Source organism: Trachurus japonicus, chromosome 6 (genome assembly GCF_045865225.1).
Source record: "Trachurus japonicus isolate A0001 chromosome 6, Traja_1.0".
NCBI classification, from domain to species: domain Eukaryota; kingdom Metazoa; phylum Chordata; class Actinopteri; order Carangiformes; family Carangidae; genus Trachurus; species Trachurus japonicus.
Window position 1 is genome coordinate 29,980,500 of NC_140912.1, and position 23,029 is coordinate 30,003,528.

Consider the following 23,029-nt stretch of genomic DNA (forward strand, 5'->3'; position numbering starts at 1 on the left):
ACCCAAAAATGAAGCTGCGCTCAACGTCCAACACGTCAAATAGGGGTTTGAGGACACACATTCACATTAAGGTATTTTCCCGAAGCAAACACAACAATTGTCAGAAAACATCAAACGTGTGTGTGTGCGTGTGTGTGTGTGTAGAAGGGCATTTAGGCAGCAAGAGGTTAGGACAAAGGACAAGAGAGGAGAAGCTGTTACTCAAATATTCTTTTTACAGTTTTTTTAATAGCCTAACTATTAAAATGAACATTTTTTTGCAGATCTATTTGTCTTAAAGTTTTATCAATCACTCGAGAGCAATGACTTTGAATGAAGTTGGTTTGATATGAAAAAAAAAATAGCTTTGATGTTTTCTCATTTTATTGTAGCATAGCTTGCTACATTTCTCTGGTGGGTAGCTTCCCTGTAGTGAAGCTTCATTTCATGTAGAGTAACTTGTAGCTTAGCTCACTACATTTTCCAAGTAGCTTGCCAAACACTGATGATAAGTGAGTGTACAGTGAGGCAGTAATGTAAAAGAGATTTTAGCAGGTTTTGCAGTGCAGTGATTGTTAACTGTCCGTAGGTTCGAACCCCCCTCACCCAACACTCAGCATGCTCCAGATCATCATCTTGGAGTCGAGTCGGTGCAGGCTGACGGCCATCTTGGCTGCTGGGACGCCGTCTCCGGTGTTGAGCCTGTGAGTGGTCAGGCTACTGCCATGATCTGACTGCTGGACAGCAGGAGAGAACAGGTGAATCTTACTTGTCTGTGTGATGCTCTCTGATACGGACAACTCTCCTCAGTGTCAGTCGACATCAAACATAAATGTACGAAATAGAAACTGAAACTAAAATACAGTATGTTGCCTTTTATCAAAAAAAAAAACCCATAATGTCAAGATTTAAGATTCCTGTAGTGACAATGATGGTTTGGGAAATAATGAAACAAGTGTCTCAACAATATTTAATACGTTTAACAACATAATAACACTGAAAATACAACATTAGTAAGGTGGAAATAAAGAACTCCAGAGAAACAAATAGCAAGTAGGATGCATAGTCTGTAGCTTGCATACTTAAGATGTTCAGTTGTTATCAAATCAGGACCACATGATTTGTTTACCGACAGTTTCTCAATAGCAGTGTACACTTCATCTGGTTTAATCACCATACCATGATTGTCACCAACATTAAACCCAACAACACTCTCAATACAGTTAAAAAGCTTACTATAATGTTTTCCCCATAGCTCAGCAATGTTTTCATCACCAGATACAGGTGAAGAAAGAAGAAGACCTCACACTAGTTTAGGTCCTGTGACAATTTTAATGTCACACACCAAATGGTAATGGGCGTTTCAGCTTCACGTTTTTTGGGATGTGCGTGTTTGTGTTCTTTCATCCCCAGAGACACCATCAATATGGGAAGATAGGGGTATTTTACTGGTGTTAATGACTTTAACTTCCTTCCAGAAAGCATTGATATCATTCTGTTTTTTTTTGTTTTTTTTATTGTGGAAAAAACATGACAGACAATACAGTGAACATGCATTGATGACTTACAATGACATAAAATGTGAAATTAGGTGTGTGTGTGTGTGTGTGTGTGTGTGTGTGTGTGTGTGTGTGTGTGGGTGCGTGTGCGTGTGTGTGTAAGTCAGTTATAATATATTCTATAAATGGTGATCATAATAATGATGAAAAAGAGACTTGGTGGATAATAATAGTGACTTTGGTCATAATAACACTATTGGGGGAGAAAAAAAAACAAAAAAACAAAGATTGAAAACATGAATGAATAATAATAATAGAAAACTAGAAAATTTCCTCTCGGGAAATTTTGAATGGGCCGCGGGGCTACTGCCGATTTTGCCATCTCTGTCAACATGGGAATCAAACCCACGATCTTAAGGTCAAGACAGAGCTGATCAGACAGACACATGATCATCTTTCTATAAGCACTGATATGGAGGAGCTGTAACCACATTAGGTTAAGTGTGTGTGTGTGTGTGTGTGTGTGTGTGTGTGTGTGTGTGTGTGTGTCACCAACAAGGTTTAACTTTAAAACCAGATTAAATCATGGTTTAAGTTTAAATTCTGTTGCACGTTAACTGTGTTTTAATCACATGAAGGTGTGTGTGTGTGTGTGTGTGTGTGTGTGTGTGACTGTAATCACATGAAGCTGGCTCTAGAGTCTGTGTGTGTGTGTGTGACTGACTTGACACATAGTTAGTTAGTAGCTGCATCCTGTGTCAGTCTGATTTAGCTGTGTCTGTGTTTATAAACATTTAAACGAGCGCCAGGTGGATTGTTTATGAAGTTAACGAGCTCTGGCCTGAGGATCAAAGAGGTTACCACGGCGATAGGGGCCCCCGCAGGCTGAGACAGACAGAAACGTGGAGAAAAAGAGCCATTTTCTGCCTCTAAACCGGTCTCACAATTAGGCTTAGCATGACAAAACGGTAACTCCTATCAGAACAAAACACAGATCAACGTTGCTCTAAGGACTTACTGAAAATTTCGGTACGATTTGGTGTTTCTACAGTAAATATTTTGGCGACGCTGGCAGTTTTAAAACATCAGGCCGTTCTGCTCCTCTCAGAAAATATTTGTATTGGACTCAATGAGGAGCAGAGCCAGACGTGGCTGCACTCAGAGGCTGATTCTGTCAATTCTGTAAGTCTCTCTGATATTTTGAGCACATGACATGAGAGATAACAAGTTTGTCTTACAAATTCTGAAAAAATTATGTCTGTAGAGTGTAAATTGTGGCCGTGGTCACAGTTTATCCAGAAAAAATACAGAATGTTTCTTCACTCTCTCCCACTCTAACCGATGATGTCACGCACTCTGACACGAACATTCCATGCAATACACACCCATTATAAACTCATAATTTCTCCAAAAATGATCATGGTCATTGATCAGGGATTGATCAAAAACTATATGACCTATCAAAACGTGGAGTAATACGACAATACACAAGACTTGTGTCTACTGTTTAAAGTTTAAATGGAGTCTCTAGGTGAAAGTATGCCTGAGCAGTAGACGTTTGTTAAACTCCAATGATTGGTCTTTTTTTTTCGCCCGTCCCATTGACTTACATGCAAATTTTTTGCGCAGTTTTTCGCGACTATGTCGCGAAAAATTCGTAAACTGTTGAGAAAAGTAATAGCACACCGATCCCGATCAAGACGCACGTTTTGATATATAATATGTCCTGCAACTCTTCGAGTTGCAGGACTAGATGCGAATCGAAATCTGGCCGGAAGTGGAAAAATAACTAGAAAAAGCATTTCCAAGAATGGAAATGGTGTGACTGCTGATAGCAACTGAACGCTGTTGCAGAATTAGCAAATAGTGCAAGCAGTGATCACCATACAAATGTTTGACCAAGGTCGGAATCGAACCCACAACCTCATGGTCATTAGACTTCCACTCTGCCTCTAGGCCACGGTGCACACACAGTTGCAGAGACTGTTGTCTGTTAATGATCTGCACACTGTCAACATCAAGACAGCTTGAGAGTCAAGCTTGAATGACTTAGAATGAAAATTTCTGTGAATTTCAGGCTGAGAGCAGCAGTTTCAACATGAAGCAAGTTATCAGAAGTCAACAGAGGACGACTGGGAAAATAATTCACTATAATTGTTGTTGAGGCAAGATTTGAACCAGCAACCTTCAGGTCTCCAGACCAGCAAGCTAACCACTAGGCTACAGACAGAGACAGTATGTGAGGGGTAAAGAAAACCTTTGATAAGAGGATCACTGGCTTCTGCTTAAAAAAAAAAGTAAGGAATCGAACCCATGACCTCATGATCAAGAAACCTTTACTCTGCCACTTCGCCACAGAGAGCACAGACATAAGCATGTTGCCATTGTAATGTGATGATGTGCTGCAAACGGTGGCAGAAGCAATTAATGCGTCTCTTAACAAACACCTGTAACCAACTGGACTACAGACAGAGTTGTGGAGAACTCTCAGCATTGGGCTGAATGAGAGCAGAGAGCTCCCTGGCTGCATTTAAAAAATATTTTAAATTATTATCTAAGTCTCTTTGCATTTTTGACCAGAATTTTAGCCAGAAGACAAGTGTGGCTACAAAACTGGAGAAAATAATTTGTCTAGAGTTTAATTTGCAGAAAAAGTTAAATATTTTAAAAAGTATAAATAGTTAAAAAGAGAAAAGTAATGCCGATAAAGTTCAAAAGAAGCTGCACGTTTTGATATATGAATTGTTGAAATAGCACAACACCTAACACACTAACCATATGGCCACAGAGAACCTGAGTTACAATGAGCTTTATACTATGAGGAATCAAAGACTGTCCAATGACAGCTGAATAATTGGAATCAAAAGTCAAGCAATGATGTGAAATGACTGAGGCAGGAATCGAACCTATGACCATATGATCACTAAACCTTTACTCTGCCACTCGGCTACAGAGAGCACACTGCTTTCAAGACTGTTGTCATTCATTGTAATGTGATGATGTGCTGCAAACTGGTATGAGTAATCAAGGAGATAACAAACACCTGTAACCAATTGAAGGCGGGGGAGGAGAGCAGAATTCAACATAACATAACAAGAATTCTTCCCTTGGATTCGAACCAGTGACCTTAGGGTTGGCAGGCAGTTACCCTACCCCCTACACTACAGTGGAGTTGTGAAGAAGAGAGGTTGAGACTTTGATGAATGTGAGATTTTTTGTGAAAAAGTTAAATATTTGAAAAAGTATAAATAGTTAAAAAGAGAAAAGTAATGCCGATAAAGTTCAAAGAAAGCTGCACGTTTTGATATATGAATTGTTGAAATAGCACAAAGTATGAAGGACTAGAAGAAGACCGTAAAAAGGCGGAAGAAAATGGCCAAACAGAAGAACAATAGTGTGACTGCTTCAGCAGTCACACTAACTAGAAAAAGCATTTCCAAGAATGGAAATGGTGTGACTGCTGATAGCAACTGAACGCTGTTGCAGAATTAGCAAATAGTGCAAGCAGTGATCACCATACAAATGTTTGACCAAGGTCAGAATCGAACCCACAACCTCATGGTCATTAGACTTCCACTCTGCCTCTAGGCCACGGTGCACACACAGTTGCAGAGACTGTTGTCTGTTAATGATCTGCACACTGTCAACATCAAGAAAGCTTGAGAGTCAAGCTTGAATGACTTAGAATGAAAATTTCTGTGAATTTCAGGCTGAGAGCAGCAGTTTCAACATGAAGCAAGTTATCAGAAGTCAACAGAGGACAACTGGGAAAATAATTCACTATAAGTGTTGTTGAGGCAAGATTTGAACTAGCAACCTTCAGGTCTCCAGACCAGCAAGCTAACCACTAGGCTACAGACAGAGACAGTATGTGAGGGGTAAAGAAAACCTTTGATAAGAGGATCACTGGCTTCTGCTTAAAAAAAACAGTAAGGAATCGAACCCATGACCTCATGATCAATAAACCTTTACTCTGCCACTTCGCCACAGAGAGCACAGACATAAGCATGTTTCAGACAGAGTTGTGGAGAATTCTCAGCATTGGGCTGAATGAGAGCAGAGAGCTCCCTGGCTGCATTTAAAAAATATTTAAAATTATTATCTAAGTCTCTTTGCATTTTTGACCAGAATTTTAGCCAGAAGACAAGTGTGGCTACAAAACTGGAGAAAATAATTTGTCTAGAGTTTAATTTGCAGAAAAAGTTAAATATTTGAAAAAGTATAAATAGTTAAAAAGAGAAAAGTAATGCCGATAAAGTTCAAAAAAAGCTGCACGTTTTGATATATGAATTGTTGAAATAGCACAACACCTAACACACTAACCATATGGCCACAGAGAACCTGAGTTACAATGAGCTTTATACTATGAGGAATCAAAGACTGTCCAATGACAGCTGAATAATTGGAATCAAAAGTCAAGCAATGAAGTGAAAAGACTGAGGCAGGAATCAAACCCATAACCATATGATCACTAAACCTTTACTCTGCCACTCGGCTACAGAGAGCACACTGCTTTCAAGACTGTTGTCATTCATTGTAATGTGATGATGTGCTGCAAACTGGTATGAGTAATCAAGGAGATAACAAACACCTGTAACCAATTGAAGGCGGGGGAGGAGAGCAGAATTCAACATAACATAACAAGAATTCTTCCCTTGGATTCGAACCAGTGACCTTAGGGTTGGCAAGCAATTACCCTACCCCCTACACTACAGTGGAGTTGTGAAGAAGAGAGGTTGAGACTTTGATGAATGTGAGATTTTTTGTGAAAAAGTTAAATATTTGAAAAAGTATAAATAGTTAAAAAGAGAAAAGTAATGCCGATAAAGTTCAAAAAAAGCTGCACGTTTTGATATATGAATTGTTGAAATAGCACAAAGTATGAAGGACTAGAAGAAGACCGTAAAAAGGCGGAAGAAAATGGCCAAACAGAAGAACAATAGTGTGACTGCTTCAGCAGTCACACTAACTAGAAAAAACATTTCCAAGAATGGAAATGGTGTGAATGCTTCCAGCAATGCTGAATGAGCTGAAGAAATTGTTGAAAGAAAGAAAGAAAGAAAGAAAGAAAGAAAGAAAGAAAGAAAGAAAGAAAGAAAGAAAGAAAGAAAGATTGAAAGATTGAAACAAGAGAGAAAAAAGAAAAGGACAGAAAGAAAGAAAGAAAGAAAGGAAGAAAGAAAGAAAGGAAGAAAGAATCAAACAAACAAAGAAGTAAAAAGACAGAAATGGAGTGAAAGAAAGAAAGAAAGAAAGAAAGAAAGAAAGAAATTGAGTAAAAACAAAGGAAGAGAAAAGGAGTAGAAAGAAAGAAAGAAAGAATCAAACAAACAAAGAAGTAAACAAACAGAAATGGAGTGAAAGAAAGAAAGAAATGGAGTAAAAACAAAGGAAGAGAAAAGGAATAGAAAGAAAGAAAGAAACAATCAAACAAACAAAGAAGTAAAAAGACAGAAATGGAGTGAGTGAAAGAAAGAAAGAAAGAAAGAAAGAAAGAAAGAAAGAAAGAAAGAAAGAAAGAAAGAAAGAAAGAAAGAAAGAAAAAGAGAGAGGGGGATGATAGATAGAAAGAGGTAGATGGATGGATGGATGGATGGATAGAGAGGGAAGGATAGAAAAAGTTACGTAAAATACAAATGAAGGAGTAGAAGAAAGAAAGAAAGAAAAAAAGGAGACAGAGGGGTTAAAAATAGGGAGGGAGATAGATAGATAGATAGATAGATAGATAGATAGATAGATAGATAGATAGATAGATAGATAGATAGATAGATAGATAGATAGATAGATAGATAGATAGATAGATAGATAGATAGATAGGTAGGACACATGTTAAAAGCTGCATCCTATGTCCTAGGCTCCACCTGTAATTGTACTACTATTAATAGAGTTGGAAAGACTAAACGTCTGAACTTAAATTCATGAGAAAAAAATTAATTGTTGGAGATGTTTACATCAAAAGTATAAAATAATTGAGAGCCTGATGAATTTGAGCTGAAAACCTGTGTGTGTGTCTGGGTGTGTGAGTCTGACGGTCTCTCTGTCTGCGTGTACATGTGCAGAAAGTAAAACTGTTAAGCGCCACAGAACTCCTCTCTCCCTAATGATCTGATTGATTGGCAGCCTGCCCTCAGAAGTTACCATGGCGACTACCATGCTTACATTTTACTGTGTGGAACAGTGTTGTGTTTGTGTGTTTGTGTGTTTGTGTATGTGTGTGTGTGTGTGTGTGACTGTGTGTGTCTGTCTGTGTGAGTGTGATGCCTGTGTTTGTGCGTGGACATCCTCTGTCAGTCTGGTTTATCATGTGTCTGTGTGGGGCTGTGTTTAAAAACATCTTAACGAGCAGCCAGGCTGCACCTGCACTGTTCTATTAATAGACTTTGATAACGAGCTGGCCGCTACAGCTGGACCAACTGCACACAGAGCAGAGCAGAGCAGAGAGATTTGAGCTCTGAGCAGCTTCCCAAAACAGCCCAGAAAAAGAGAACCGTAACTCTTATCAGAATGTGGTCCTCCTGACCATCTGGGCAAGGAGACCTTCCTGAGCACATTGATGTGCATTAAATGTTTGTAGGGCAAAAACTTTTCTCAGGGTCGCAAGGTAGAAAAGGGGGGCATTTCTGCTTTTCTAAAAAAATCAGCTCCTACTTTTATATTGAAGTGGATGAGCCACTGGAGCGGGTCTAGCTGGACAATTAGGCTCATAGAGACAATTCTGTAAGTCTGTCTGCTGTTTTGAGCACATTAAATGAGACACGACAAGTGTGGCTACAAACCGGTGAGGAAATCATGTGTCTAGAGTTTAATTTGTGGCCGTGCTGGCAATTTATCCAGAAAAAATCCTGAATGTTTTTTCGATCCCTCTCACTCTAACGATGATGTCACTCACTCTGACCCAACCCCATACACACTCATTGAAAAGTGTGAAATTTGTCAGAAATCCTCATGTGCTTTTAAAGGATTTATCTCAAAAACGGTACAAGCTATGAAAAAGTTGTAAATACAGGATGAATACATTAGAAGTTTGTCTACAGCTCAGAATTTGAATGAAGTCTCTAGCTGAAAGTATGTGGACGCTTTACAGGCTGAAAGAAGTAAGAAGATTTGAAGAGTTTCAAGACTGTTCCAATGCATTCTCTATGGGGAAAAAAAAATCAGAAATAGTTGAATATTGCAAAAAGTATGAATAGTTGAAAAGAGAAAAGACATAGCACACCTGTCCCGAAAAGGCTGAACATTTTGATATTTGAATTGTTGAAATAGCACAAAGTATGAAGGACTAGTTACATGACGAAGAAAGGCAGAAAATGGCCGAACCGAATAACAATAGTGTGAATGCTTCCAGCATTCACACTAACTAGAAAAAACATTTCCAAGAATGGAAATGGTGTGAATGCTTCCAGCAATGCTGAATGAGCTGAAGAAATTGTTGAAAGAAAGAAAGAAAGAAAGAAAGAAAGAAAGAAAGGAAGAAAGAAAGAAAGAATCAAACAAACAAAGAAGTAAAAAGACAGAAATGGAGTGAAAGAAAGAAAGAAAGAAAGAAATGGAGTAAAAACAAAGGAAGAGAAAAGGAGTAGAAAGAAAGAAAGAAAGAATCAAACAAACAAAGAAGTAAACAAACAGAAATGGAGTGAAAGAAAGAAAGAAAGAAAGAAATGGAGTAAAAACAAAGGAAGAGAAAAGGAATAGAAAGAAAGAAAGAAACAATCAAACAAACAAAGAAGTAAAAAGACAGAAATGGAGTGAGTGAAAGAAAGAAGGAAAGAAAGAAAGAAAGAAAGAAAAAGAGAGAGGGGGATGATAGATAGAAAGAGGTAGATGGATGGATGGATGGATGGATAGAGAGGGAAGGATAGAAAAAGTTACGTAAAATACAAATGAAGGAGTAGAAGAAAGAAAGAAAGAAAAAAAGGAGACAGAGGGGTTAAAAATAGGGAGGGGGATAGATAGATAGATAGATAGATAGATAGATAGATAGATAGATAGATAGATAGATAGATAGATAGATAGATAGATAGATAGATAGATAGATAGATAGATAGATAGATAGATAGATAGATAGATAGATAGATAAATGCTGCGTCCTATATCCCAGGCTCCACCTGTAATTGTACTACTATTAATAGAGTTGGAAAGACTAAACGTCTGAACTTAAATTCATGAGAAAAAAATTAATTGTTGGAGATGTTTACATCAAAAGTATAAAATAATTGAGAGCCTGATGAATTTGAGCTGAAAACCTGTGTGTGTGTCTGGGTGTGTGAGTCTGACGGTCTCTCTGTCTGCGTGTACATGTGCAGAAAGTAAAACTGTTAAGCGCCACAAAACTCCTCTCTCCCTAATGATCTGATTGATTGGCAGCCTGCCCTCAGAAGTTACCATGGCGACTACCATGCTTACATTTTACTGTGTGGAACAGTGTTGTGTTTGTGTGTTTGTCTGTTTGTGTATGTGTGTGTGTGTGTGACTGTGTGTGAGTGTCTGTGTGTGTCTGTCTGTGTGAGTGTGATGCCTGTGTTTGTGCGTGGACATCCTCTGTCAGTCTGGTTTATCATGTGTGTGTGTGGGGCTGTGTTTAAAAACATCTTAACGAGCGGCCAGGCTGCACCTGCACTATAGACTTTGATAACGAGCTGGCCCCAACAGCTGGACCAACTGCACACAGAGCAGAGCAGAGCAGAGAGATTTGAGCTCAGTGCAGCTTCCGAAAACAGCCCAGAAAAAGAGAACCGTAACTCTTATCAGAATATGGTCCTCCTGACCATCTGGGCAAGCAGACCTTCCTGAGCACATTGATGTGCATTAAATGTTTGTAGGGCAAAAACTTTTCTCAGGGTCGCAAGGTAGAAAAGGGGGGCATTTCTGCTTTTCTAAAAAAATCAGCTCCTACTTTTCTATTGAAGTGGATGAGCCACTGGAGCGGGTCTAGCTGCACAATTAGGCTCATTGAGACAATTCTGTAAGTCTGTCTGCTGTTTTGAACACATTAAATGAGACACAACAAGTGTGGCTACAAACCGGTGAGGAAATCATGTGTCTAGAGTTTAATTTGTGGCCGTGCTGGCAATTTATCCAGAAAAAATCCTGAATGTTTTTTCGATCCCTCTCACTCTAACGATGATGTCACTCACTCTGACCCAACCCCATACACACTCATTGAAAAGTGTGAAATTTGTCAGAAATCCTCATGTGCTTTTAAAGGATTTATCTCAAAAACGGTACAAGCTATGAAAAAGTTGTAAATACAGGATGAATACATTAGAAGTTTGTCTACAGCTCAGAATTTGAATGAAGTCTCTAGCTGAAAGTATGTGGACGCTTTACAGGCTGAAAGAAGTAAGAAGATTTGAAGAGTTTCAAGACTGTTCCAATGCATTCTCTATGGGGAAAAAAAAATCAGAAATAGTTGAATATTGCAAAAAGTATGAATAGTTGAAAAGAGAAAAGACATAGCACACCTGTCCCGAAAAGGCTGAACATTTTGATATTTGAATTGTTGAAATAGCACAAAGTATGAAGGACTAGTTACATGACGAAGAAAGGCAGAAAATGGCCGAACCGAATAACAATAGTGTGAATGCTTCCAGCATTCACACTAACTAGAAAAAACATTTCCAAGAATGGAAATGGTGTGAATGCTTCCAGCAATGCTGAATGAGCTGAAGAAATTGTTGAAAGAAAGAAAGAAAGAAAGAAAGAAAGAAAGGAAGAAAGAAAGAAAGAATCAAACAAACAAAGAAGTAAAAAGACAGAAATGGAGTGAAAGAAAGAAAGAAAGAAAGAAATGGAGTAAAAACAAAGGAAGAGAAAAGGAGTAGAAAGAAAGAAAGAAAGAATCAAACAAACAAAGAAGTAAACAAACAGAAATGGAGTGAAAGAAAGAAAGAAAGAAAGAAATGGAGTAAAAACAAAGGAAGAGAAAAGGAATAGAAAGAAAGAAAGAAACAATCAAACAAACAAAGAAGTAAAAAGACAGAAATGGAGTGAGTGAAAGAAAGAAGGAAAGAAAGAAAGAAAGAAAGAAAAAGAGAGAGGGGGATGATAGATAGAAAGAGGTAGATGGATGGATGGATGGATGGATAGAGAGGGAAGGATAGAAAAAGTTACGTAAAATACAAATGAAGGAGTAGAAGAAAGAAAGAAAGAAAAAAAGGAGACAGAGGGGTTAAAAATAGGGAGGGGGATAGATAGATAGATAGATAGATAGATAGATAGATAGATAGATAGATAGATAGATAGATAGATAGATAGATAGATAGATAGATAGATAGATAGATAGATAGATAAATGCTGCGTCCTATATCCCAGGCTCCACCTGTAATTGTACTACTATTAATAGAGTTGGAAAGACTAAACGTCTGAACTTAAATTCATGAGAAAAAAATTAATTGTTGGAGATGTTTACATCAAAAGTATAAAATAATTGAGAGCCTGATGAATTTGAGCTGAAAACCTGTGTGTGTGTCTGGGTGTGTGAGTCTGACGGTCTCTCTGTCTGCGTGTACATGTGCAGAAAGTAAAACTGTTAAGCGCCACAAAACTCCTCTCTCCCTAATGATCTGATTGATTGGCAGCCTGCCCTCAGAAGTTACCATGGCGACTACCATGCTTACATTTTACTGTGTGGAACAGTGTTGTGTTTGTGTGTTTGTCTGTTTGTGTATGTGTGTGTGTGTGTGACTGTGTGTGAGTGTCTGTGTGTGTCTGTCTGTGTGAGTGTGATGCCTGTGTTTGTGCGTGGACATCCTCTGTCAGTCTGGTTTATCATGTGTGTGTGTGGGGCTGTGTTTAAAAACATCTTAACGAGCGGCCAGGCTGCACCTGCACTATAGACTTTGATAACGAGCTGGCCCCAACAGCTGGACCAACTGCACACAGAGCAGAGCAGAGCAGAGAGATTTGAGCTCAGTGCAGCTTCCGAAAACAGCCCAGAAAAAGAGAACCGTAACTCTTATCAGAATATGGTCCTCCTGACCATCTGGGCAAGCAGACCTTCCTGAGCACATTGATGTGCATTAAATGTTTGTAGGGCAAAAACTTTTCTCAGGGTCGCAAGGTAGAAAAGGGGGGCATTTCTGCTTTTCTAAAAAAATCAGCTCCTACTTTTCTATTGAAGTGGATGAGCCACTGGAGCGGGTCTAGCTGCACAATTAGGCTCATTGAGACAATTCTGTAAGTCTGTCTGCTGTTTTGAACACATTAAATGAGACACAACAAGTGTGGCTACAAACCGGTGAGGAAATCATGTGTCTAGAGTTTAATTTGTGGCCGTGCTGGCAATTTATCCAGAAAAAATCCTGAATGTTTTTTCGATCCCTCTCACTCTAACGATGATGTCACTCACTCTGACCCAACCCCATACACACTCATTGAAAAGTGTGAAATTTGTCAGAAATCCTCATGTGCTTTTAAAGGATTTATCTCAAAAACGGTACAAGCTATGAAAAAGTTGTAAATACAGGATGAATACATTAGAAGTTTGTCTACAGCTCAGAATTTGAATGAAGTCTCTAGCTGAAAGTATGTGGACGCTTTAAAGGCTGAAAGAAGTAAGAAGATTTGAAGAGTTTCAAGACTGTTCCAATGCATTCTCTATGGGGAAAAAAAAATCAGAAATAGTTGAATATTGCAAAAAGTATGAATAGTTGAAAAGAGAAAAGACATAGCACACCTGTCCCGAAAAGGCTGAACATTTTGATATTTGAATTGTTGAAATAGCACAAAGTATGAAGGACTAGTTACATGACGAAGAAAGGCAGAAAATGGCCGAACCGAATAACAATAGTGTGAATGCTTCCAGCATTCACACTAATAAGAAGAAAAAATCCACACAATAACAGTAGTGCCCGGGCTTCGCCCGGGCACTGGTCCCTGCAGCTATTTCATAGCTGTTGGGACCAGTGCCCGGTGCGATTGCCCGCGGCCCTAATAATTAATAACAATTGTGACAGCAATAACTCAACAGCAATAACTCAACAGCGATAACGACAAAACCAAACAAGCAAACAAGCAAACAGAACAACAAGAGAAAATAAAAATAATAATAGTAACAGCGATTATTCTAGAAGTACAAGGGAGAGGTAAGAACCAAAGGTACAGGAGCGGTCTGGGGGTGGAGGAGAAATGCAAAAAAAAATAAAAATAAAAAAATAAAATTTTGGATGGGGAGAAAGATAAATAGCTGGAATATGAATAAATGATAAAGTAGGTGATAATAAAATAAAAAAAATAATAACCATGACAATAGTGGTAACAATAATGGTTAACCATAATAATAGTAATAACTAAGTAATAACTAAATAAGGAGAAAGAAAAAAGCAATTTGAACAGCGGGGCATTGGCCCGTGGTCCCCCATCCCCACCTCATTCTGTTGAAGTTTCCTTGCCATGGAGTTAGCTCTCATCATCTGTTCATTCTGTTCAATCTCATTTTCCACTGAGCAGTTATGCACGTCAGCTGTGCATATGTAGTGATCCAGCCATGATGGTGTAGGCCATGCTTCACTAATATATGTATAGCTATTCGTTTACTAGAGAGCACTAATTTACAGCCATGACAGAACTCAATCAAATGCTGCCCAAATAGGGACTTATCATCTGACATATCAGCATTCGTATCACCCATGACAGATACACATGTACACAAGACAATAGTCCTGATGGTGGCGTTACAGCACACATCTGAATTTCAATACTTTGAAAATAAAGTCATAATAGATCAACCATGTGCTACGGCTTTAAAATTGCCTAATTTTGTCTATAAAAATGGCCCCGACCATTTGCAGCAGCAGCTATAATTTCAACTGTAACTGTAATAATCAACGCGTCCATCTTTAAAGGAAGAGGAAGAAGTTTACAAGAATCGAATTGAGAAAATATTAAAACATCCACTGATTTAATCCATGAATGTGAAAACGTGAGTAAGAGACAGAGACAGACATGTAGAGACTGAACTGTCTGTTCAACAGTGAGAAGGTTTCTGTGACAGGAGGAGACTCTGATTCACTCAACACAGAGACACTGAGGAACCAGAACTGGACCACCAGGCTCCAAACCCAAACCCAAACCCAGGATACAGAGGTTGAGTGAAGGTGGTGTTGAAGGTGTAGAGGTGGATCAGTGAGTCAGAGGAGACTCTGTAGAAGGACAGAGAGCCAGCAGGACAGTCCACATACACTGCTACTCTGTTAGAGACAGAGGAGGAGGAGGAGGAGGAGGAGGAGGAGGAGGAGGAGGAGGAGGAGGAAGAGGAAGAGGAGGTGGTGATGTCTGTCCGTCCGCCATTGTGCCTGACGTAGTAACGACCATCAGAGCACTCCAGACTCCAGGACTGATCGTTCCATCCAAACACACAGTCTCTAATGTCTCCTTTCCTGCTGATTCCTCTGTAACTCAGTGATATTTCAACCTCTCCTCTGCACTCGACCTCCCAGTAGCAGCGACCAGTCAGACCAGTTGAACACAGCAGCTGAGGCCACCGGTCAAATCTGTCTGGATGATCAGGATATGACTGATGCTCTATCACCCATGTTGCCTTCCTGTTGTTGTCAGACAGTTTGATCTTTGTGTTCACTGTGTTTGTGTCGATTGTGAGTCGACAGGAATCTGATGGAGAGAACAAGACACAGCTGCAGTTATTGATCATGTGATCAGTTATTGACAGTTTGATGAAGACTCATGACGTCAGTGATGTGACAGTGTGAAGATGGTTGAATGTGCTGCTCAAAGTAAAAACACACTTACATCTCCATGGACCTGGTGTTGAGAATCGGCGTCCAGCAGGCTGCACCCTGAAAGGAGGAGGGGGGTCAGAGCAGCACGTTCTCTGTCAGCATGCACACATGGACATTACATGGCTCTCACACACACACTGTTTTATCACTGTGTTCACATGGAGGCTGGTATGTATGGATGAACACTGAGCACAGAGAAGAAGGAGCTGGAGTCTTGATCTAGTGATGATACAGAGCAGGAGGAGACGAGGAGGAAACACTTCATCATGTGTTTTCTCCATGTGATGTCACTTCAGTGTCAGACACACACTTTCACTCTCTGACTCTCAAACTGCAAAACACACGTCACAGCAAATAAGATGAAGACACAACAGGAAGAAACACACTCAACACGTTTGTTAGAGCTCAGTGAAACAGTGAGTTTAGTGAGAAACACTGAGTGTGAACACAACTTGTGTTTGTTTGAAGAAAACTCCCCAGGAAGCTGAAGAATGAGGCTGTGAGCAGGTTTCCACAGGAGCCACAGCAGCAGTGAGTGGATGAAGGAGCTCTAATAGAAACCATCTGATCACAGTGACAGGACGGATCAGGATCTCATGATCAATGACTCTGTTCTTCTCTGCTCTTCACACAGATCAGCTGCAACACACTGACTCACTGAGATCAGTCACATCATGTGGAACAAAGCAGCCGTCCTCAGGACCAGTCCTGAGCTCCATCAAACCTGTCCACACATTTTTACTGGACTTGAAGTCAGAGTCCAGAGACCTGATGGTGCCGCCTGATTTCTGTCTCTTATTTACTCCTGCTAAAGCAGAAGTAAGCGGAATGTTTGTGTTAATATAAGTCTTAAATAGTTCTATCTTCCGACAGCAATCACATATAGCCTATAGAGTGTTTGGTCCGAAACACGGGTCTGTCAGTCACTCTGCTCTGCTGTAAGCCGAGGAGAAAACTTTCCTTGTATCCTACAACCTTTATCCAATGAGGAGAGAGAACGGCATAAAGGGGCGGTCCTCTCTGTGTGTGCAGCCAAGGGGTGCGCGTGAATGTGGTGACGTAGGGACGAGGGCGGGGACTGCTAACTCCATCGGCTGACAAGAAGTTAGCCAAAACGACCGGATCACTTACTTCTGCTTTAAGCATCCACAAAAGTCTGAGTTACAATAACTATTAGAAAACCTGGTTTAAAAACAGCTCATTTTGCTATTGAGGCATGTATGTAGGCCACTGGTCAGGACAATGTGGGCGTGGCAGATAACGCTTGACAGCTCCCTCGTTTTGATTGACATCTCTCTGGCTCCGCTCATGTCAAACAATGCCATAGCAACACGGCAATGGCGTTGGTAAAAAAAATAAATAAAAAAACTGCTTTGAACCGTCCTCTGTGTGTGAGCGCGATGAGGGGCTGACTGACACACACACACACACACAGACGGACAGACAGGGCAGGTTGTGCTGGAACGCTAATAAATGCTAAAAGCTAATCGCCAATTTACACACCATGGACACACACACACACAACCCCGAAACGGCTGTATGTAGAAAGGAGTTGTGAGGAGTTGTGGGCAGAGTGGTTGATATGGCTCTGGTTGTGAGGACTTCAGAGGAGCGTGGGGGAGAGACCGGCAGATGAACGGTTTTGTACGCCGCCACTGGGGGGTGGGGTGAGACAACTAACGTGGTGATTTATGAGTGGTTTGGATTTATTGCGTAATAAATCCCAGAGATAACTCCACCCAATTAAAACCCAATGTACAAAAACTTAAAAGACAAATATTTTGAATTTGGATGGAAACTGATTTCTAATTATTTTTACACATTCAATAAGGGGGCTTTCACACCTACCTCGTTTGGTCCGGATTTTCGGACTTTAGATAGTTTGAACCAAAGTGACAGGTGTGAAAGCTCCCCCGGACCACGGTCCGGACTAAAGACCAAGGGCCCTAGTTTCCTAGACCGAGCGAAGTCTAAGCGCAGCGCAGCTTCGCCACGGCAACGAGGCGTGTCCGAGTCAGGCCAGCGCAGGCCCTCCCCTCGTCCCTCCCCTCGTCCCTCCTACCGGCGCAAACGGCAAAGGGGGAGGAGACAGGGCGGGAGGGAGACAGGAGGAGGAGAAGTGGGATTAACACAGCCGATTCGGATCTTCACCAATCAAATGAGCTCCTCTCCTCACCTTTAACTGCGCCGCGGACGATGCGCACTGCAAGTTTGTCATTTTATACTTTGACATGGACGGAGGAGACAGCGACGCCAGAGGCCGAACCTCTCCCAGGAGGAAACAGCTGTTTTGGTCTGGGAGGTCCGAGCTCAGAGTGGCCGAATAATGAGTTTACTAACATCCTTAATCAGGTTTGATCTGATACACTGAGAACCGCTGCCCAGTGTAACAAAACAACAACTAATAAACTAATAAAGAAACTCACATTTATTCAAACCCTGTGTAGTAAGAAAGATGAGAGGTGTACACTAATCACAACATAAACAAACACCATGGGTAACAGGGATGGAATCAGCGTAAAGGACGCTCTCTCTCTCTCTCTCTCTCTCTCTCTCTCTCTCTCTCTTTGTCCTCCTCTCTTTTTCTGTGATAGAGATGCTGAGTATAGGCTATACTGACTATATGATACCGAGGCTACTGTGGTGGGCTAAGAGAGATGATGATTTGTGTTTTGTTTTTCATTACGGCTGCGTGACGACATGGTCGCTCGCCCTCTAATAAATTAATAAGTAAATAAATAAATAAAGCGGATCATCACAAGGGCAGAGTGCGTATCTCAACACGGCAGCGACATGCAGTCATCCACCCTCAGTCCTGCTTGGGACATCCACAGCTGCTTTTCAGTGCCAGTTCGTCCCTGCTGTGTTAATTCAGGTGGAGTTTCCATTGCTTGCGACAGCCTTTGATCTGACGTCAGATGTGACGGGACAATCTATATAGATATAAATTCACATGTTGATTCCATTAGTTGCATTAAATAGTGGTTATTGTGGATATTTATTTATTGCACTGATGTGAATTGAATGTGCCTGGAACTGTGGAGATCTGCCTGTGAGGTCTTGGTGACGTGTGTGCACTGCATGTCAGTCAGCCAAACTTCCGTCCGCTACTGCGTAGTGTGAAAGCATTTTTTTGGAACGTTCGAACTATCGAACCAAATACAAGAATTCATGTCAGATTCACCCGTCTTGCTTGCTTCGTGCCGAAAAAAGTAAATAAACAGAAAAAAAGGAAGGAGGAGCTGCGGCAACTGGCGGCAATACTTGGGGAGAGGAGATGAAATATTATATCCAGATTTGGTCAGAGGGAGGGGTGTGTCAGCATACACTTGTAAAAGTTTACACGGAATTAAACAGTAGAGTGTTTAATATAAATCCCCAAACGATACATGCATTTTTTTATATAGCCTATTTTTTAATACATTGACCCAAATATATTTTTTCTGTCGAAAAAAGTCTGAAAAAGACGGATATTTATCAGCGGGTGACACCAAACAACGTCTGCCCCAGCAAGTCAGAGCTTTTATTTATCTCACACTCACACACACAAGTGACCTGGAGAGATGCAGCCGCATCTGAGAGGAGGATTGCGCATGTGTGCGCATAGCGTGTGTGTTCCCCAGCACTACACAGTTACAGCTGATCTCTCATCAATGAGAGCATTTCCGCCGTGGCACGACCCTCTTTTTTCTCTCCTTTCATCAGCTCTAAACTCACTCTTCTGCACCGCGATTACATACCACAGCGTGCTTTCCAGCACAATTTTTTTTTTTTTTTTTTTTACACATATTTTTATTTTATAACGTCAGATGCACGCTCATCCACAAGCCAATCACTGATATTTATAAGTAGGCGCAGCCCTTGCGGGTAATGACATCATGACGTAGGTAGATCCTTTAGTCCGCTGGCATAATAGCAGTGTGAAAGCGAACTTTACTGGACTATATGGAAACAATGTAACAAAAAAAAAAAAAGAAGTCTGGACCTTGGTCCGGACTATTAGGTGTGAAAGCGACATAATATGTACATAAGACCCTAAAGCCGTTTTCCCACTAAAATTAGCGGGTCGATGCGGGGTTTTTACACATGGGTCGACATGCTAAAAATCGGCATTTGGCCCCTTTCCCATTGACCAAAATGAGCCGAGTCTCATAACATAAAAACATAAACCAGAATGAGAGCAGAGCTTAGTTTTGTTACGTGATATGAGACACGACCGGCGTGATGAACGCTCAGCGCCATCACGTATATTAGCGGGTTGACCCGGGTCTGGCGTTCCCATTGCAAGCCGATCAGAGCCGAGCCGATTGAAGCCGATTTTAACCCGCGTTACCATCACCCGTGTGGGTCGTTTGACCCACGTCGACGCGGGTCGGTGCGCCTTTCCCACTGCCACCAAAAGCTGATTGTTAGCGGGTTTAAACAGGTTTTTTGACCCCCCCTTTTGTGGAAAAGGGGTATTAAATACATAGTAATGGCACATTTCCACTAGCACGGCTCGTCACGGTTTGGTTGTGTTTCCATTACAACTGAGTATCACTAGTGCCTCCTCAACGTGGGCGGGGTCGTCACACAGCTGCGCGAAACCGCCGTGACGTCATTTACACGGCGCCGAGCAACGCTCTAAACTCTGTAATAACTTTAGCAACATTTGAAACATTTTCAGGCGAGAAAGTAGTCGTTTAGATCCCCAACGTGTTGAAAATCTGACAAAATACCAGCTGTTTACAATTTTGCTCCGACGAAGTCGGCGTTACTAAAGCTAGCCGTAGTGAGCAACGCACTTCCGGTTATTTTCACAAAAATAAAATACCCGTTGCCTTTTATCATAAGGAAAGCCATTACGATAGAATTGGTGCTTTTACTTTGTAAACAGGAAGTTAACCTACCCTCGCTGTAGCTAGCTTTAAACCGCCGTTTTGACTGCTCTCGTCCCGTTAACGGCATTTAACCGTTCAATATACCTTACCGGAGAGTCTTGCCAGCTCTGAGATTGGCCTGGTTCATTGTAAAACATTTATTTATTGATGTAAATGTGGTGTTTTCTGTGCGTACAGACCCCAAGGCAGTGCTGCTCTTTTTTATTCAAACAAACTTCTGCTACAGCCACAATTGTTAGATTTCATCAATGAGACCAACATTTATCCCCTAAAAAGAGTTTAACCAGCCGGTGGTAAACCTCTAAAAGCCATCGGGTAAGTTAATTAGCGGTCGTTTTCTCCCCGGGGTGACGACCGTAGGCTGGTCGGCGGAGCAACTCAGGAGCCGGGCTGCTGCCTCTGTGATGAACCGGTCACTGCTCGGAGCTTCACTTCTCCGAAAAACATCGGGGCAAACTTCTAAACAGCCGTCGTTTGGATAAACTAACCGCACACTGGGGATAAAACAGTTACTTTCTCGCATGAAAAAATATTAAAACTTAATAAAGTCACGTAATAACAGGCTTCAGCAGGAACATTTCTGTTGTTGGTCGTCGCGCGGTTATGACGCTTCCAGTGACGACACTCATCGGCCAATCAGTGGAAGGCAGTCGGCTGACGTCACATTTTAGTAACGCTTCGGCTCGCTTGGAACCAGGGCTGAGGTGATACCAAAAGTGTACCTGGTTGCAGGTAGTGCGTGCTAGTGGAAACACGCAAATAGCGCGCCGAGCCAAAGCGTGCTAGTGGAAACGCGCCATTAGAAGGCTTTTGTGGATTTGGGTTTCCAGAGGCACTAAATTATTAAAAATACCGCACTTGCTCACACCAACAATGGAGAGATGTCAGTTTGTGGACACTTTTGCAATACCCATATTCCACCACCAGGAGGCCCTTCCATTTGACCAATGCGAGGCATTACTCTCTTAGTCCAGCACTCTACTCTGGATATGGTCTCAGTAATCAGATCACCTGAGACAGATTTTAATACCAGGTGTGATCAAATGTTCCAGCTCCTCCTTCTCTGTCAGACAGTGTGTGTGGCTGCAGCAGCCTCTACATACCTGAGAGAGTCCAGTCTCCAGTCTGGATCCTCCAGTCCAGCAGACAGCAGCTTCACTCCTGAAGCTCCTGGATGATTGGAGCTCAGGTCCAGCTCTCTCAGATGGGAGGGATTGGAGCTCAGAGCTGACGCCAGAGAAGCACAGCCTTCCTCTGTGACCAGACATCCTGACAGACTGAACACACACAACAACACACAGGAAACCACTGTCAACACCTGGAGGTGTGTTCAAGTGTCATCAGATAAACAGCTGGATGGATCATCACCTGAGAGTCTCCAGTCTACAATGTGGACTCTCCAGTCCACCAGACAGCAGCTTCACTCCTGAGTCCTTCAGGTTGTTGTTACTCAGGTCCAGGTGTCTCAGACTAGAGGACTGGGAGCTGAGGACTGAGGACAGAGCTTCACAGCTTCTCTCTGAAAGATTACAGCTGCTCAGTCTGAAGAGATGATCATGAGGAATTAAAGAAGAAAGGAATTTATTTTCTGTCCTGTTTAAAGACAGAAGAAAGACAGAAGTGTTTTTATATAATGATGAGTAAATCCAACTATCTCTACACTTACAGAGCTTTGTTGGAGGCTTTGACCACTGGCAGCAGCCTCAGAAGAGCCTTCTCTGAAGCAGAGTATTTCTTCAGGTCAAACACGTCCAGATCTTCTTCTGATGACAGTAAGATGAAGACCAGAGCCGACCACTGAGCAGGAGACAGTTTATCTGTGGAGAGACTTCCTGATGTCAGGGATTGTTGGATCTCCCCCACTAGAGAACGATCATTCAGTTCATTCAGACAGTAGAACAGGTTGATGCTTTTCTCTGCAGAGGGAGTCTCTTTAATCTTCTTCTTGATGTACTGAACTGCTTTCTGATTGGACCGTGAGTCACTTCCTGTCTGAGTCATCAGACCTTGTAGGAGAGTCTGATTGGTCTTCAGTGAAAGACCCAGGAGGAAGCGGAGGAACAAGTCCAGGTGTCCATTTGGACTCTGTAAGGCCTTGTCCACAGCACTCTGGTAGAAAGATGTAGATGTGTCTCCAAACACTTGAGACCACAGAGATGTTGTTTGTTGTTGTGACATCAGGTTGAGTCCAGAGTTGATGAAGGTCAGATGGACATGAAGAGCAGCCAGAAACTCCTGAACACTCAGATGGATGAAGCAGAACACCTTGTCCTGGTACAGGCTGCTCTCCTCTTTAAAGATCTGTGTGAACACTCCTGAGTACACTGAGGCTGCTGTGATATCGATGCCACACTCTGTCAGGTCTGATTCATAGAAGATCAGGTTTCCTTTCTGCAGCTGCTCAAAAGCCAGTTTTCCCAGAGACTCAATCATCTTCCTGCTCTCTGGACTCCAGTGTGGATCTGTCTCAGCTCCTCCATCATACTTGACCTTCTTCAGTTTTAGATAAACCACCAGGAAGTGGATGTACATCTCAGTCAGGGTCTTGGGCAGCTCTCCTCCCTCTCTGGACCTCAACAGCTGCTCCAGAACTGTAGCAGTGATCCAGCAGAAGACTGGGATGTGGCACATGATGTGGAGGCTTCGTGATGTCTTGATGTGGGAGATGATCTCTCCGGCCTGCTCCTCATCTCTGAACCTCTTCCTGAAGTACTCCTCCTTCTGTGGGTCTGTGAACCCTCTGACCTCTGTCACCATGTCAACACACTCAGGAGGGATCTGATTGGCTGCTGCAGGTCGTGTGGTTATCCAGAGGCGAGCAGAGGGAAGCAATTTCCCCCTGATGAGGTTGATCAGCAGCACGTTGACTGAGGTGGACTCTGTCACATCAGTCAGGATCTCAGTGTTGTGGAAGTCCAGAGGAAGTCGACACTCG

At 41.7% G+C, this 23,029-nt stretch overlaps 1 protein-coding gene across 1 annotated transcript in view; it reads right to left on the reverse strand.

The window, feature by feature from the left end:
- LOC146986388 (protein NLRC3-like) overlaps nucleotides 1-23,029 on the reverse strand; it is a 144,286-nt gene that overhangs the window by 65,790 nt on the left and 55,467 nt on the right. The window contains exon 9 of the mRNA XM_085780468.1: nucleotides 14,525-15,086. Within this exon, the coding sequence (XP_085636594.1) occupies nucleotides 14,525-15,086 (562 nt within the window). The remainder of the gene's footprint in view (nucleotides 1-14,524; nucleotides 15,087-23,029) is intronic.